The sequence below is a fragment of the Leuresthes tenuis genome, unplaced genomic scaffold (genome assembly GCF_036924035.1).
Source record: "Leuresthes tenuis unplaced genomic scaffold, fLeuTen1.0.hap1 SCAF_3, whole genome shotgun sequence".
In the NCBI taxonomy this organism is placed as follows: Eukaryota; Metazoa; Chordata; class Actinopteri; order Atheriniformes; family Atherinopsidae; genus Leuresthes; species Leuresthes tenuis.
The window spans coordinates 23,075,754-23,090,103 of NW_027325357.1; the positions used below are offsets into that span (position 1 = coordinate 23,075,754).

The 14,350-nt window shown below is 43.1% G+C and overlaps 1 protein-coding gene across 7 annotated transcripts; it reads right to left on the reverse strand.

Annotated features, from left to right (window-relative positions):
• Positions 1–233: 233 nt before the first annotated feature.
• On the reverse strand, positions 234–13,794 carry ubap2a (ubiquitin associated protein 2a). Of its 7 annotated transcripts, none has more exons than XM_072382631.1 (27): positions 13,698–13,794; positions 11,833–11,970; positions 11,478–11,555; positions 11,239–11,349; positions 9,117–9,279; positions 8,906–8,977; positions 8,753–8,816; positions 8,096–8,193; positions 7,934–7,992; positions 7,738–7,808; positions 7,421–7,583; positions 7,065–7,335; positions 6,652–6,956; positions 6,305–6,531; positions 5,694–5,961; positions 5,110–5,149; positions 4,776–4,950; positions 4,448–4,499; positions 3,986–4,301; positions 3,721–3,814; positions 2,488–2,545; positions 2,275–2,368; positions 1,773–2,189; positions 1,547–1,651; positions 1,401–1,468; positions 1,135–1,326; positions 234–1,041 (listed from the first exon to the last, which is right to left on the reverse strand). In XM_072382631.1, the coding sequence occupies exons 2-27, from the start codon at positions 11,926–11,928 to the stop codon at positions 946–948; spliced, it is 3,753 nt and encodes a 1,250-aa protein (XP_072238732.1). In that variant the 5' UTR covers positions 11,929–11,970; positions 13,698–13,794; the 3' UTR covers positions 234–945. The 7 variants fall into 7 exon arrangements, with proteins under 7 accessions (XP_072238732.1, XP_072238731.1, XP_072238730.1 ...); XM_072382630.1 differs by having other exon boundaries at positions 2,488–2,538; positions 3,723–3,814; positions 8,897–8,977; XM_072382629.1 differs by having other exon boundaries at positions 8,897–8,977.
• Positions 13,795–14,350: the final 556 nt, after the last annotated feature.

The window sequence follows — 14,350 nt, forward strand, 5'->3', positions numbered from 1 at the left end:
AATTTCATACACTGCAACCCCCTTACAGCTCTTGTGTTGGTAGATTTTCAATGTATTGTGGCACTGGCTTAAAAATTTTATTAATCTAAATGAAAGAAACTTTATGAACCTGAAGGAACTGACAGTTGTGAAGGGAGCGGCGGTCCTGAACATGAGTCTTGTCCCCGTGTCCTGAATAAAAGCTGTAGGCAAAACACAATGTTGTGTGGAAATATTGATGCTGGATCCATAGAAACTGTTGATAACTTTTAATTTGGACAACAAGGATTAAACCAATGTTAAAATGACATCAAATCCAAGGCCTGGGTGGTCAAACCAACCAACTAGTAAGAATTCAGGAATGAGAGACAAATGGAAGGAAATGGGGAGTAAAAGATAAATCAAGCTATAAAGTCACCCTCAATATAAGGATTCACAGATGTGGGAGACCAAAGTTACAAAAACATGTCTTTTTTTTTTTTCTTCCCTAAAATAAAAAAAGGCCTTTGCCGTGAAAATGATGTGTATAGTCTATGTACATCATTCTCAGTTCATGTATGCATACAAAAAAAACCCAAATCCACATCACAAGATGCTTGTGTTCAAGTATATTCACCAACTTCATCTCCATGATTTAGCATTCTCATCTTTTTGAAATAAAATGTCCTTCAAAATAAAAACAATGCAGAAAACCACATTTTTATGTCCTACCAATACATATATACTGTATAAATACATAAATATATTTTACATACAACAGCCATAAATTTGAAAAGGGGATATACAGAGCAAAGGGGAGGGTGGTAGTGTGTGTGTTTTAGCTTGTGGTGTAAAATGGTTTGTCCCTCTATTATCTTGTCAGTCAGATCTGCTGGAGTGGTGCCCTGTTCTAATGCGTGTCCATGCACATTCACCCACCCACACACACACACACGCACACACACACACATCGCAGACAGAGCCATCTCAGTTGGCCCAGTAGGGGGAGTTGCCATAGCTCGACTTGTTAACTTGGCTCTTCTGCTGCAGGCTGCTGGCCTGGCCCCGCTGGCTGGGACCACCCTGAACAACAACAACATTTTTAATATTCAGAAGGCAGATTAGGCGGTAAGTTTAAACGCGGGAAAGGGTTGAGAACATTTGGAAGTGAACTACCTGTCCATCCTGAGCTAGGTGGTGATGCAGCAGCTGTGAGTGTGGTTGCTGGTGAGGCAGGATGTGGAGGAATGGGGCAGGTGCATAGCCTCCAGGAGCTGCTCCAGGGTTCAGGGGCCCTGGACCCCCCAGTGCTGATGGCAGGCTGAAGGGAGGAGGGGTCCCTGCATGGAAACCCTGCTTATCAAAAGACTGCAAATAAAGGTTTGTTAGAATAGTCTGTAAAGCAAAACAACACAGTGGTTGTGGGGTTGAGCTGGACTCACCTGGGTCTTATTGTAAACACTTCCACTGATGTCTGGCACACCGGAGTTACTGGATGTCACTGAGACACCTGGCAGAGAAGCAGCAATGTTTACATCTTGAAACTGAAATAAAAGAAAATCCCAATCCAGTGGGTTTTTTTTCGTACCTTTCCCAGGCCCGGCAGCAGCAGATTTGGCTTGTGCCTGTGATGAGGAGTTGTACCCTTTACTATATTCGACTCCCGCTGGCCCTGCTGTCAGCTCCTCATACCCTGAAAAGGAAAACATCAGCCTCAGAGATGGAGCACTCACTACGCCCTCTCCAAGAAATTTTCTGCACAAGACTAATCAAACTTTGAGCACTTAATTTTAAGTAAGTGCACTTTTTCGAACCTGAGCCGAAGGTGTGCTGGCCATAACCGCTGGGCTGCTGTTGTGCCTGCTGCTGGAAAGGGCTAGCTGAGGGGTTTCCCAGGCCGAGGCCCATACCGTGTTGCTTGGCTGAAGCTGGTCCGGGGCCTCCAGGCGGAACAAACATAGTGGGGCCATACTGGAAGGCAGCAGCACTGGGTACTGCGCCGGGCACTCCGGGATAGTAAGGCAGGCCTGTGTAACTGTAGCCTGGTGGCAGAAAGGCCTGCTGACTGCTGTGATGCTGCGGCTGGCCCTGGGGCTGAGGCTGGGCCTGAGGAGGCTGAGGCTGCGTCTGGGTCTGTCCTTGGCTTTGGGCCTGGGGAGGCTGAGGGGCAGCCAGGCTAGTGGGGGGTGCCGGCGAGGTGGAGTCATTCCTACCAAACTTTGTGACTTCACCTTAACAACGGAAGGAGATGTCATGTGAGGACAAATTAGTTTAATGGATTTTGGAAAAGGCAGCCAAAGGCTTGAGATGCTTTACCTGAGTAGGGGTTATTGGCAAGGCTCCCATCTCTGCCAGAGAGAGTTGCTGCGGGGCCAGGGAATGTGATTCCATAGTAATCCTGCAAAGAGGGCTAAAGGAACAGAAGAAGATCAGAGGACTAACGATTATCCAACAACCCAATATACCTGTGTGAGGATGACAATAGTGATAGGTTAAGAGATGTCTCAAGAACATGATAATGTGGCTCACCATTGGCAGTCTGGACTGGAGCATATGGAGGTCCTCATAGCCGTAGATCTGCTGTGAGACATAAAGAGAAGACTCAGTTACACAAATGACAAAACAAAGCTAAATGCAAATGGTTCTACATTACCTGACTAACAAAAGTCACCTCTTATTCCTTTAGCAACCATGTCAGAAAACCTATCTGTGGTTGTGGAAAATATATTACTATGTCTAAAAATAGTCTAGTTAAGCAAACAAAACAATTACGGAAATGGGTAGAAATACTAGAATGGGGTTCGAATTGTACAACACATTAAAACCTGGAGGGATAGCAGTGAACCACCACCTTCAAGGGAGAAATTTGGATGGCAGTAAATACTGAATGATCGTGATTAGAGGTCGCCGAAAAAATACAACCGTTTATTAATGAGGCAAATTGGGAAAAAAGGCTTCAGTTTTCTAGCTAGCATAAAGACTGGGGCAACTAAAAAGGGTCAATTGGTCTACTGAGTCCATGATAGGTGCATCAAGGTAAGGAAAGCAGCGAATTAAGTGCTGCATCCATCGTGCTTGGTGCCTCCTGTGTAAGGCTGCGGGAGCAACATAATGAGCTGGGATTGCTTCATTTGGTCAGGTCTAGGTTCAACAATGTTGTTATTTTCCGCATTAAGAATCTTGGGAGTGTGCTCGTGAAGACTTTTTGTGGCCGTCCAATTCTCCCGTCATCAATACAGGATCTGGACGAAAAATTTAAGCAGCTCGACAGAAACACACGTTGTGGAATCGCAAGAGCTTATCAAAATGATGTCACAGTTAATGTGTGCTGTAATCAAAGCTGAAAGTGGTCTAACAAAACGGTGGTGAGTGTGACTTCCTTTGGTCAGTGGCGGTGTGCAATCTCTGAAAACTAAAAGAAAATGAAGGCAACTGCTCAGCTTTTATTGCTTATTTATCTTACTTATGTCACCATGTTTTTGACCTACTCTTCTGTACAGCACTTTGGTCCACTGTGGTTATTTTAAAGTGCTTTATAAATAAAGCTGGATTGGATTGAAGTACAAAACTACGGACAGCTGCTACGATTACAGTTGGTTTTGTGTTCCTCGCCTTTGAATGATTTTACAATGCCAACCGGATCAAGTCTATACCTCCGCTATGTTTAGGTACTCTATTATTTAGCCATATTAATGGACACTTTTACTCCTCCATAGTAAAATTATGGAGGAGTGTAATGCTGTAGGTCATGATGATCCACTTACTGGGTAAGCAGGCAACAGCCCCCCGGGGCCCATAATATACTGGTTGGGCAGTAGAGGAGGCACTCCCTGGGACAGGTTTGGAGGAGCTTTACCTGCCAACACAATGACATAACAGTCGTCCATTTTACATTACAGCCTATTTAGCTAATCTGAACTCTTTGATATGGTACCATTACAAAAATCCAGTACTATGAAAAGAAAAAAGAAAGAAAAACAGACCATTACAAATAAAGAGTTCCACTTTTTCAGGTGTGTGTATGTACCGGTGGAGGTGAGCAGGGCTGTGTTCCTTGGTGCAGTGAGGTTGGACGTGGCAGTAGCTCCATTGGAGCCAAGTCCCAGCACTGTGCTGGTGGCAATGGCGACACCCGAGTGAAGTCCACTTGTACCAATGATACCACCTACTGTGCTGCTCATGTTGCTGCCCATGCCAGGCATGTTGGCCAGGTGGCTGATGCTGCTGCTACTGTTGCTGCTGTTGTGGGCTGAATGGAGTGATGACACTGCGGGCTGCGATGAGGTGTAAGAGCCAGACGAAGGAGCCAGAGAGCTCACATTGCTGCTGTCAACACTGGTGTGCTGAAGAGTGACAAATAAAAGATGCAACTTAATTTGAAATGTGTCTATCCATAATGTCTTTTTTTTCCCCCAGATATCAGAGAACACAGGGAATGTCACAGAAACAGCAACCCTCCAATAAATGTACCCTCCAAACAGGTACTCACAGTGAGAGAGCTGGATCCCAGAGCTGAAACTGAGGAATGACTGCTGACATGGCTGTTGGGCAAAGAGGAAAGTGTGAGCAACAGCAAGCGTAGAAGAAGACATCACAGCTTTTCTGCAGTTCTGTTAGTAGAACCCTACTTCTTTCCCAAAGTTGCTTCAGACACAAACTCATTTAACAGTGCCCATCAAAAAGAATAAACAAAAAAGTTTCCATTTAGTAATGGCCAACAAACAGTCTGCGTTTAACTGAGGGTTAAACCAAGATTGGTGAAACTGGTAAAAACCAGGACTGTGGTCAAAACATGTGAGGTAAGTCTGCTGTATCACCTGTTGAGAGAGTTGAGTTGACTTGCTGAGGGAAGGTCCTGTGTCAGGTTGGAGAGCGCGGTCGAGTTGTGTGCACTGAGGGTGGAGGGTAAGTGAGAAGAAGGTGCTGAAGGTCCATTGGCATTGATATTTATAGAGGACGACTCTGGCTTCGGTGTGGAGGAAGCAGACGAAGCTGAGAGGATGGGTAAAACAGCATTTAACTAAAATAAAAGTATCGTAGCCTGCAAAAGGTGGCCTATATGTTCACCATCAACCCATTAAGACATGATGCAGTCTTAAGTCTTAATGGGTAAATTATGCAAAGAAAGATAAAGTAGTCATAAGTACATACTGTCGAGAGCAGCAGAACTCCGTACACCATTCAGACCATTCTGGTGAAAAAAAAACACAAAGCACCGAAATTTGAATTCACGGTTAACCTGTGAGAAACGTTAACATATGGCAAAGGAAAGAAAAACTTCTTTAAATGACTTCAGTGCGAGACTCACCTTATCTAACAGTAAAAAGGTAAAAGTGTAACCCAAACACAATTTATCACGTTTCATTATAGATTAACACATCCGAGAACACAGTAAGCTGCCCTGAACCGACATATGACTCATATCGAGCGCCTCCACTCGCTTCAAAAGGAAGCGCTGCAATACAGCTCGTGTCTGACTGCAAGGATCACAGGGCTCTGGGGAAATTCCCATCATAGTTCTCCATTTCTAATTTGCAACACCTTGAAAATTCAATGTGAGTTTTCTTGTCATGTTGATAACAATATTGAAAGTATCTGAATGCATCCATGATAGTGACGGCTGAGTGGAAAGAAACATACAATGATGCTGAAACTCTCAACACGCACAGTCACTCATTCACTTTTACTCTTCTGAAGCTGGGTGGAAAATCTCTGCCACAAGCTTTTCTACCCACCATCACTGTCCCAGTGGCCTCTTTGCTCTGGGAAAAGGCCAGTCGTGTGTGAGAGGGCATCGACCCATCGTAACTTGGCCCCACTGAAGAGAAGGGAGAGGAGGAGGTGGTTGAGGTTGTTGAAGAGGATGATGCAAGATTGGTGGAGCTGGCTGTCCCTAATGATGGAGGGAGACTGGACAGCGCCACTGAGGAGGAGTGATATACTGGCTCTGATGCGGAGAGGGGTGAAGGCAGGGCAACCGACAGAGGGCTGCCCATTGGCTCACTGCAAGGCACCATGAGGAAGAGAACAGATGACCAAAGTCAGTAAAAATTCAAATAAATTAGACCGCAGGAAAAAGGAAAAGAGGAAACTGCTGTATTAGGAAGTAACTGCTGGTGTAAAAGTGAAAATATTTGTTGAGTACGATACTGATACTTTATTTATTTTATATAAATAAAAAAATTATTTTACCTTCCTAATATGCATTGATAAATTTAATCTTTCATTTTTACTACTTCTCATTTTGCACTGATTTGATGAAATGCAGAATGTGTGTTTTGACTCGCTGAATGACATTCCTTACATTGCCATATGAAGATCGAATCGTTATCAGCAGTGACAGTACCTGAGCGGTTTTGAGTACAGGCTCGTTTGGCTCTTTGTCCCTGGCCCTGATGCGGGTGGCGCTGGGGCAGGTGCCGGTGTGGACTCCCTGGACGCTGCACTCACACAATTGTCCACAACTCCAAACTCTGGCAATGCTGACTCAGAGCCAAAGTCTAGTGCTCCAAACTGGAGGTTTAACCCAGGGACATCAGCTGAGCCTGGCATCTCCACTGCCGTGGAGGGGATCTGACAGAGAAGAGGTTATTTTTATTCTTTGATATCAAACCCTCTAGCAAACATCTTTGCAGCCAAATGTCTATCTGAGTGTAGCTGCAGCCTTATTGTATCCTCGCATCCACTCCCTACCTTTGATGTAGGAGGTATCCTTCGTTTTGGACCTTTGAGCTGCGCCCGTTGTTGCTGTGGCGTACTGCTTCCCAGAGGGTCCAGCCCTGCACTAGGGACAGGAAGTTTAACACCACCAGCGGCCATCACCGGGCCAGCCTGTGCTGATGTGCTGGTGTGTTGGGAAGCAGGCGAGGCTGATGCAGGGGGTGCTTGTTGTTGCGATGGAGGACTGGGCTGGCGAGCCAGGGGCAAGGAAGGGCCTGGGTGCCGCTGAACCAGCTGGCTCAACACAAGAGAAGGCTCCGGCTGCAGGCCAAACTCACCTGCACACATGACAAAATGCAGGCCCAGATCAAGAAATTACAATACTGTAGGTAAGTTAATACAACAACAGCCATGCTTTTGTCCAAGACAAAGTCTGATCCACTTACGGCTGAATTGTGAAGACAGCGAAGTAGTGTTGGATTCTGAAACTTTCATGTCCCAACTAGAAGAGGAAGGCGGAGGTATAGATCCCCCCAGACCTGGCAGTCGACCAATAGAGGGGTTGCTTCCTTGGGTGCTGACAGGAGGGGCTGTCTGGGATGAAGGCAGTTGACCCAAGCCTGGACCCTTCAGCTGTTCCAGTATCTGAGCTCCAGCACTGGGCTGAGTCCTCTTGGCCTGGCCCAAGTCCCCAAAACCAGCTCCCAGAACTGATGACTGATGACGGAGATAGTAAAGTCATCAATCTTTCTGTTTGTCTGTATCATGAGTGACAGATGAAAGAACAAAATGAGTTTTTTACCAGAGCAGCATGTGCGTAGCTTGTGCTGCTGGTGGTGTTGCGGCTGGGAGGCGGCTGCTGGTGATGGTGGGAGTTGGTGAAGACCAGACTCTGAGTGGAAGAAGAGGAAGGTGGCTCTCTTCCTCCAACCGCAGGTTTTTGCAGCAGAGAGGCGAGGTCCAGACTAACAACGAAATAGTTGGGAAAAAACTATTAGCAAATGCTTCCAGAACACTGTGTCACTGTCTGTTATGAATCATCTCTGCAACAGATAGTGGTTAATATGTACAGATTCACATGTAAAGATACTTTTTGCCTGACTGAGACACTTTGCTCACCTTTGCCCAGGTGTGATATGGTTCTCAGCAGCAGGTGCACATGAGGGGGTGAACACTTTGGTCTCTGAAAGCTGTACAAACACACAGAGAGACATATTCATTACACAAAAAGTATATATATATATATATATATATATATATATATATATATGTATATAGGCATAGTATATGTGTGTGTTGTGTTGTGTCAACTCACACTGACATCCTCATTCCAGTCCTCAGCTGCCCAGTCCTCCAAAGTACTCCTCCAGGCAACTAGAGGACATGGAAAACATGTTTATTTGCATTATATATCACAAGCCAGTTCACAGTGCGGTCGTATATAAGTCATAAGAAACGTGTGCCCTGCAGATCTCACCTGTCCCATCTGTGGTGTTGTTGGTCGTTGTGTCCCAAACCTCTGTTTGTGTGGTCCCAGTTCCAGCCTCTGAGGTGTAGTCTGCAGGGTTGAAAGTCCTGGTGCGAATTCAGGGACAGAAACGCAGGCTGATTAAGAGAGACTGACAGTGATAAATGTCAAATGTGGTTCATACATTTCCAAATAAGAAATATTAACAGTTTAACGATTTGTTTGGCGTTGGTACCATTAGATGAGGAATGGCCATGAGTGCCATCCAGCAGTGTTTGGAATCTGCCTAGTAACACAGTCATACGATGCCTTGCCATAGGTTCCTCATAAAGTACCTTATATGCTCATATGAAACAAAGCTGTTTGAAGTTTGGATTTCTGGGCTTTGTGCAGCAGCTTTTTTTGGGATACATATTACCGGAATGAAAAATGCAATTAAAGACAGACATTTTTTCAGGATTATATATACAATCTACAGAGAGGATATGGATATATACTCTTTAGATAATTACAAGAAAAAAATACCACCTACATTCATTAATAAAAAAGTAATTAAAAAACTAAATATTTATTTGTCTTTTTCTGGCATAAACAATAGAAAAAACTAAAAATTAGACTGATGCCTTAAGTCCTGGCTGTGAATATAGGTGTGTGTTGCCACTATACCCCATGCCCTGGGCTGAGAACCTGCTCCCTGTTGGGGCTTTACCACGACCTCGAACTCCAGATCCTGCAAAATATCCATTTAAAAGTCAACAACATGCTCTCAAGTACTTGGCAAACAGAGAGTTGCACCATGCATCTGCTGACCTCTGCTACCTTTGACCCTGCGACCTCGATCCGAACCTTTTTCCACCGGTGACACCTCTACTCCGTTCTCCTCAGGACGAGCTGTTTGCGCACAAACACACAAATTAAATTAGAACCTACAATACTGACTGTGTGATCAAATATGTTCGAAGCAAGCTGGATGGCACAAACACTGGGCTATTTACTAGATTTAAATCAATAACAAGCGTAGACTTCTCACCCTGTCGGCTTCGACTGGCCCCCTTGCTTTTGCGGCTGGCAGAAGTGCGACCTTTGCTAGCCTCCCTCTCGCCTTTCTTCTCCCTGTTCTCCTTATTCTCCTTACTTTCTGATGGACCCTCCTTCACCAGGGGCTTCTTCTTCCCCACTGTTTCCCATGAGGTCTATACACACAAGAGAAATCAAAGGAACAGATGTTACAGCAGCCATATACAACAGCAGGGCTGGTGCATTATGTGCTAATCTTGTGTGAAAACTCTCATTTGAAAAAAAGACAGCAGAATTAGCACTAGCAATGCAACAATTCTAACTGCTTTCGGTCTTGCAAACAGCTACAGAAGGTGTCAGTTGTGCACAATGCAGCAGTCAAAATAAAGCTCACCACAGGATGATATTTAGAATGAAATGGGATCTCAGACTAAGATCAGGGCATAAAGTTGTCTCCAAAACACCATATTAGCATACAAAATTACATCAATTAGGTCATTTATAATTTATAATGTGAATCTTCTCCTGTGCTGCACCGATCTCACAGCATAAGTAAACTCAATCAGAAACCATTCATTCAAATGCAATAAGCGGGGTGCAGTGTCTCGCATCACAACGGAGACTTGAATGTAAAAGAGGAAAGACGTCAACATCAAACTCAGGTAGTTGTGTGGCCACTCCCAACCGTCTGTGCTGATTGGTTTCCCCCAGAAATGCTTTCTGGGACAGTCGCTCTGTCTTACGACACAAAAGCACAACAACGGCCAAGTGTTTGCCTGACGTTTGCCTGTGTGACTCTGCTCTGAGCGAAAGAGTGAAAGAAAAAAGAAAAAGGCGTACAATGGTATGCTTTCATGCAAGCCATCGAGTCCTGGATGTTAAAGCAGTCAGTCGAGCGAAGCACAGAACCACCAAGTGCCTCCACTTGTTGATCTCCTGAACATGTTCAACACACCTTATAATATATACCAAATATATATATTACTATGTCTTACTATTACTGCCTTACTAATACTGATCTTGAGGAAGCCCCGATGGTTGAAACAGCGATTAATACATTTGGATGAATACAGGGCCAGAGTGTGCAGCATTTTCTTGAAAGTCTTTCAATGATTTATTCCCAATGATCAGCACCTGAACTGCATCTTTCAAACTCATGAAGAATGCACATAAAACAATACAAAAAAGGGAAATCGTGAAATATTTTCTCAGTGCTCTTTTGATCTTATGTTGGAAATATATCTGATCCTTCCAGGCTGCCTACACAGAATGTTTCACTCATCTACGTTGTGCCTCGCTGTCAGAACAGAAATGTATATTTGGATTAAGGTCGCTGTTTTCACAGGCCACTCAACGACTGGATAAAAGCATGACTTTAAAAGCTTAACTGCATTCAACATGTGGATTTCACGAGTGGTTAACACAGTACATTAGTGGTTAATAATACAGCTGTAGACAACTCATACCATCTTTCCCCAAGTATAATAAAGCTGCGTATGCTATTGGAATCTTCTAGAAGGAAATTTAATGGATAAACTATCAGTCTTATCTTACTAAAGACAAAAAGATACACAGGCACTCTTAACTCTTAATATCAAGTGTCAGAATTGGTTAAAGGGCCCAACACAACTGATTTTCAATTGAATGCCCTTATAATAGTTACACTGGCTACAGTTTATCCAAGAAGTTGCTGGATTTGTTGCCACATGCATTTTTGAAAGCATCTGGTTGCAGTTATTAATTTGGTAACATTGAGAAGAAGCCTGACCGAGGCTGCTGCTCATCAAGTTGGCTCGCAGCTCTCGAGTGAAAGCAGGAGTGGGGCTGTGTAGTAAGGGAGAGGAGGGATATGAACGGTGGCCCGGCTTTACAAAGGAAACAGGTTATCTAACAGAACATCTAACTTTACTGTTATAAATGGTGTTTTCTCATCTTATTGTCTAGTTTGAAAAAACGAAATCCTATCAATTAGAAATGTAATAAACTTCCTGGTCCTAATTTATGTTCTGCTTTCAAAGTAAAACACATCTAGTAATATTATCTGAAAGAGCAAATTCATATTACTGATAATCATCATAACTTGAGGCTATAATCTTTAGATGAGGCAAAAAAAAAAAAAAAAAGTATTCACTTACCATATCCGAGGTGCTCTCCAGGAGGAAATTGATGGCTCGGCTAACATCCTCATTGCAGTCATGGAGTGCTACCATGCACTCATCTTGGTTCTTCCCCGTCACTTCCATCAGCTGGGAAAAGCAACAAACACAAATATTAGATGTCTGCAGCTGAATGAGGCTTACGACCAATAGCAACATTCACAACAAAGACACCAAAGTCAAAGAGGAACCAGACAGTGATGAGCCCTGTTCCTCACCTGGTTAACTTTGTCCTCAAAGTCAGCATCATTCTTGTCATAGATCACCTGGGCAAGCCGAATCTGTTCAGCAGTAGCCTGTAACGCACATCCAATTAGACAAACACAAAGTATACATGTGGTATAAATGGTGAAAGGAACCGCCAGCTCGGTTTTTATTGTGTGAAATCAGTGAGTGACTATGAAAAAAAAGTGGCTTAAAAGTGTGGGTGCTGTGTAGCTGCAGCGATCACCGCATAATGTGTGCATTGTGGTTGGAAAGGGTGGTCATGTGCACATTTGTATTTTTGTCCAGAGGTGTCTGCTGCTCAAGCGGGGGTGTTTTCACATTCACCATGTGGTTGCAGTGGCTCACCTGTATTTGTTTCTGTGGTTGTGATGTGTGAGTGGCAGCTGGCAGCACTTTTTCCCGAGGGCCCCGGGCCTTGTCGCTGCCCAGCGAGCTCATCATATACAGTATATACAAAACTCTGTATGTACAAAATAGAAAAACCTGCAAAAGGAAAATAATAATCAACCAAAAAGTACTGCTTACAACAGAGCTCCTATATACTCTCACCTGGATGAGTGCATAGAACAAAGTAAATGCACGGCAAAGCCTTCTTGACAAATAATGCATACTGGCCTTGTGAAGGCTATAAGACACACAGTTGGCCCAGTGATGAAAGAGCTTTGCTGAAGATCTGGGTCAAAGAGGAAGAGCAACCCTGAGTCCTCTTATAGATAGGCACAGACCCCAGAGTGTGTGTGAAACAGAACACACACTATACACCCTAAGCTCTGACAGTTTCTATTCACACCTCAAAAACCAATGCACTGAAATACTGAAATGATCCGTTTGACATCTGAATCTCATTCAAACTAATATATTGCTGCAGGTGGGCTGTGATAAACTTGTATGGGAATGATAAATTACATATTCTAAACTTGCAAAATATCATTACAATACACACTGAGCTGTGTCCCAGGGAAAACACATGTTAATGTTTTCTTTTCAAAACGGTGTGTAAGACGATTTGAACTCTAATCTTACAATATTGTGCTCAAGACTAAAAGAAGTATAGATTTCCTCAATGACTCATTTGAGATATGTCAGAGAACAATAGCGATCCAGCTTTAGGTGCCTGAGTGACGTTGGCAAATACAAAGCTGCCATTGGCTGAACTGAACAAAGCTACAACACGGACAGGCTTTAAAGATCATTTCAGAAAAACATATTTATAAATAATGATTCAAAACTGTGTTCATCCCTTGGATTCTACAGCTGCACAAATATTTTACATAAATCATGGGATTGTAATGATGAGTCTCGGCAGTCCCACAAAAACAATAACAAAACAATCGTCCAGCGGCTATGCAAATCTCAGTTATCACATTTATTTGGGCGACCAAAAACAATAAGTCAGACATCCGTTAAATAACGTGTGGATACGCACTGAAGTGTAGTGGCATTCATGTGGTTTGAGCTAACAAACTGGTTAGAAGCTATTTATTGTTCCATTATTATGTATTATTATTATTCAGTAGAGGAAAGGGAGCGCTGTTTTAAATCAATGCTATCGTTAGCCCGTTGTTGTTTTGTTACTTATTTCTGTAGTCCAAACATGAGATTACCATCTGGCTATTAGCACCAAATACTTCACATTTTAAACACATTGGATTTTTGTAAGCTATCTATCCAAACTGACCGACTTTGTGTTGTTGATACTAAGGTCCTCTTTGTCCTCGCTAGCATGAAGTTAGCTATTTTATGCTACTGCTGACATTAGCGTCGATACAGAACAAGCGATGCAGTGGAACAGAAGCTAGCTAACGATGCTATCTAAATCTGGTCCAAGTTGATAGCCAACGGCCATCAAACTGTCTTACTAAAGTATTTCACGCACTTTGAGCTTCGCGGTTATTCAACAATCGTAGCAGCTATATTACACATATATTACACAGCTAAATTAACTGCTATTGCAAGCTAACAACAAAGGTGTATCAAATGTAAAGAGAAAAAAAAAAGGCCTCGCAGCGCACAATCCCATTCCGACATTGCTCGCCGGGAATCAAGACAACAGAAAAATTGCGAAAGACATCTTTTAAAACCCGGTGTAAGGGGAACAAAGGAGCCGGCGAGCAGTTGTTTCAGCGAACAAGCAGTTAAGTACGGTGTTTACATGGTGCGAAATACTCAAGAGTAAAGTTGAATAAGCTTAGTAAATGTGTTTTTATTACCTGCTAACACGCTTCACTCAGCCAGCAGTAGACAAGATGGTCACGTGACGCGCGCTGCCGCGGTAGATGCTCCCCTCTCATCACCAGGTCAAACTCTCCTCTCAAGTCCGCTGCTGACTATTATTATTATCCACGACGCGTTCAAAACCGATTCATATTGGACGTTCAAGTACGGAACTTTTTCCTTTAATGGTCTTACAAACGGAAGATGCACACAAAAGCTACATATAGACAGTTTCTACCCACAAAGAAAGATGACACCATCAGTGACTGAGACTTTTATGAAAGCTGTTCGGCATTGCAATAACCTATGTTAAACTCAAACTATACGGACATTAAGCACAAACACAAAGAAACGTTACATCAATATACATTTTATTTGTATTATTTACTCCTTTTAAAGAATTATATATTTTCCCCAGATGTTAATATCTTACAATATCCTGTTTCAGTCATTTGTAAAAACATTCAAGAGGCTTGTATAAAAAAAAAAAGAAAAACGGTATCACCAACTAGACAGATTAATCCACACCCTTCCTCAGACATATACATAAAATGTATGCAATTGTCCTTATGCATTCTACACACACACATATATGTATATGTATATATACACAATTATATATAAAATACACTTTAAAGTGTTGGTTGTT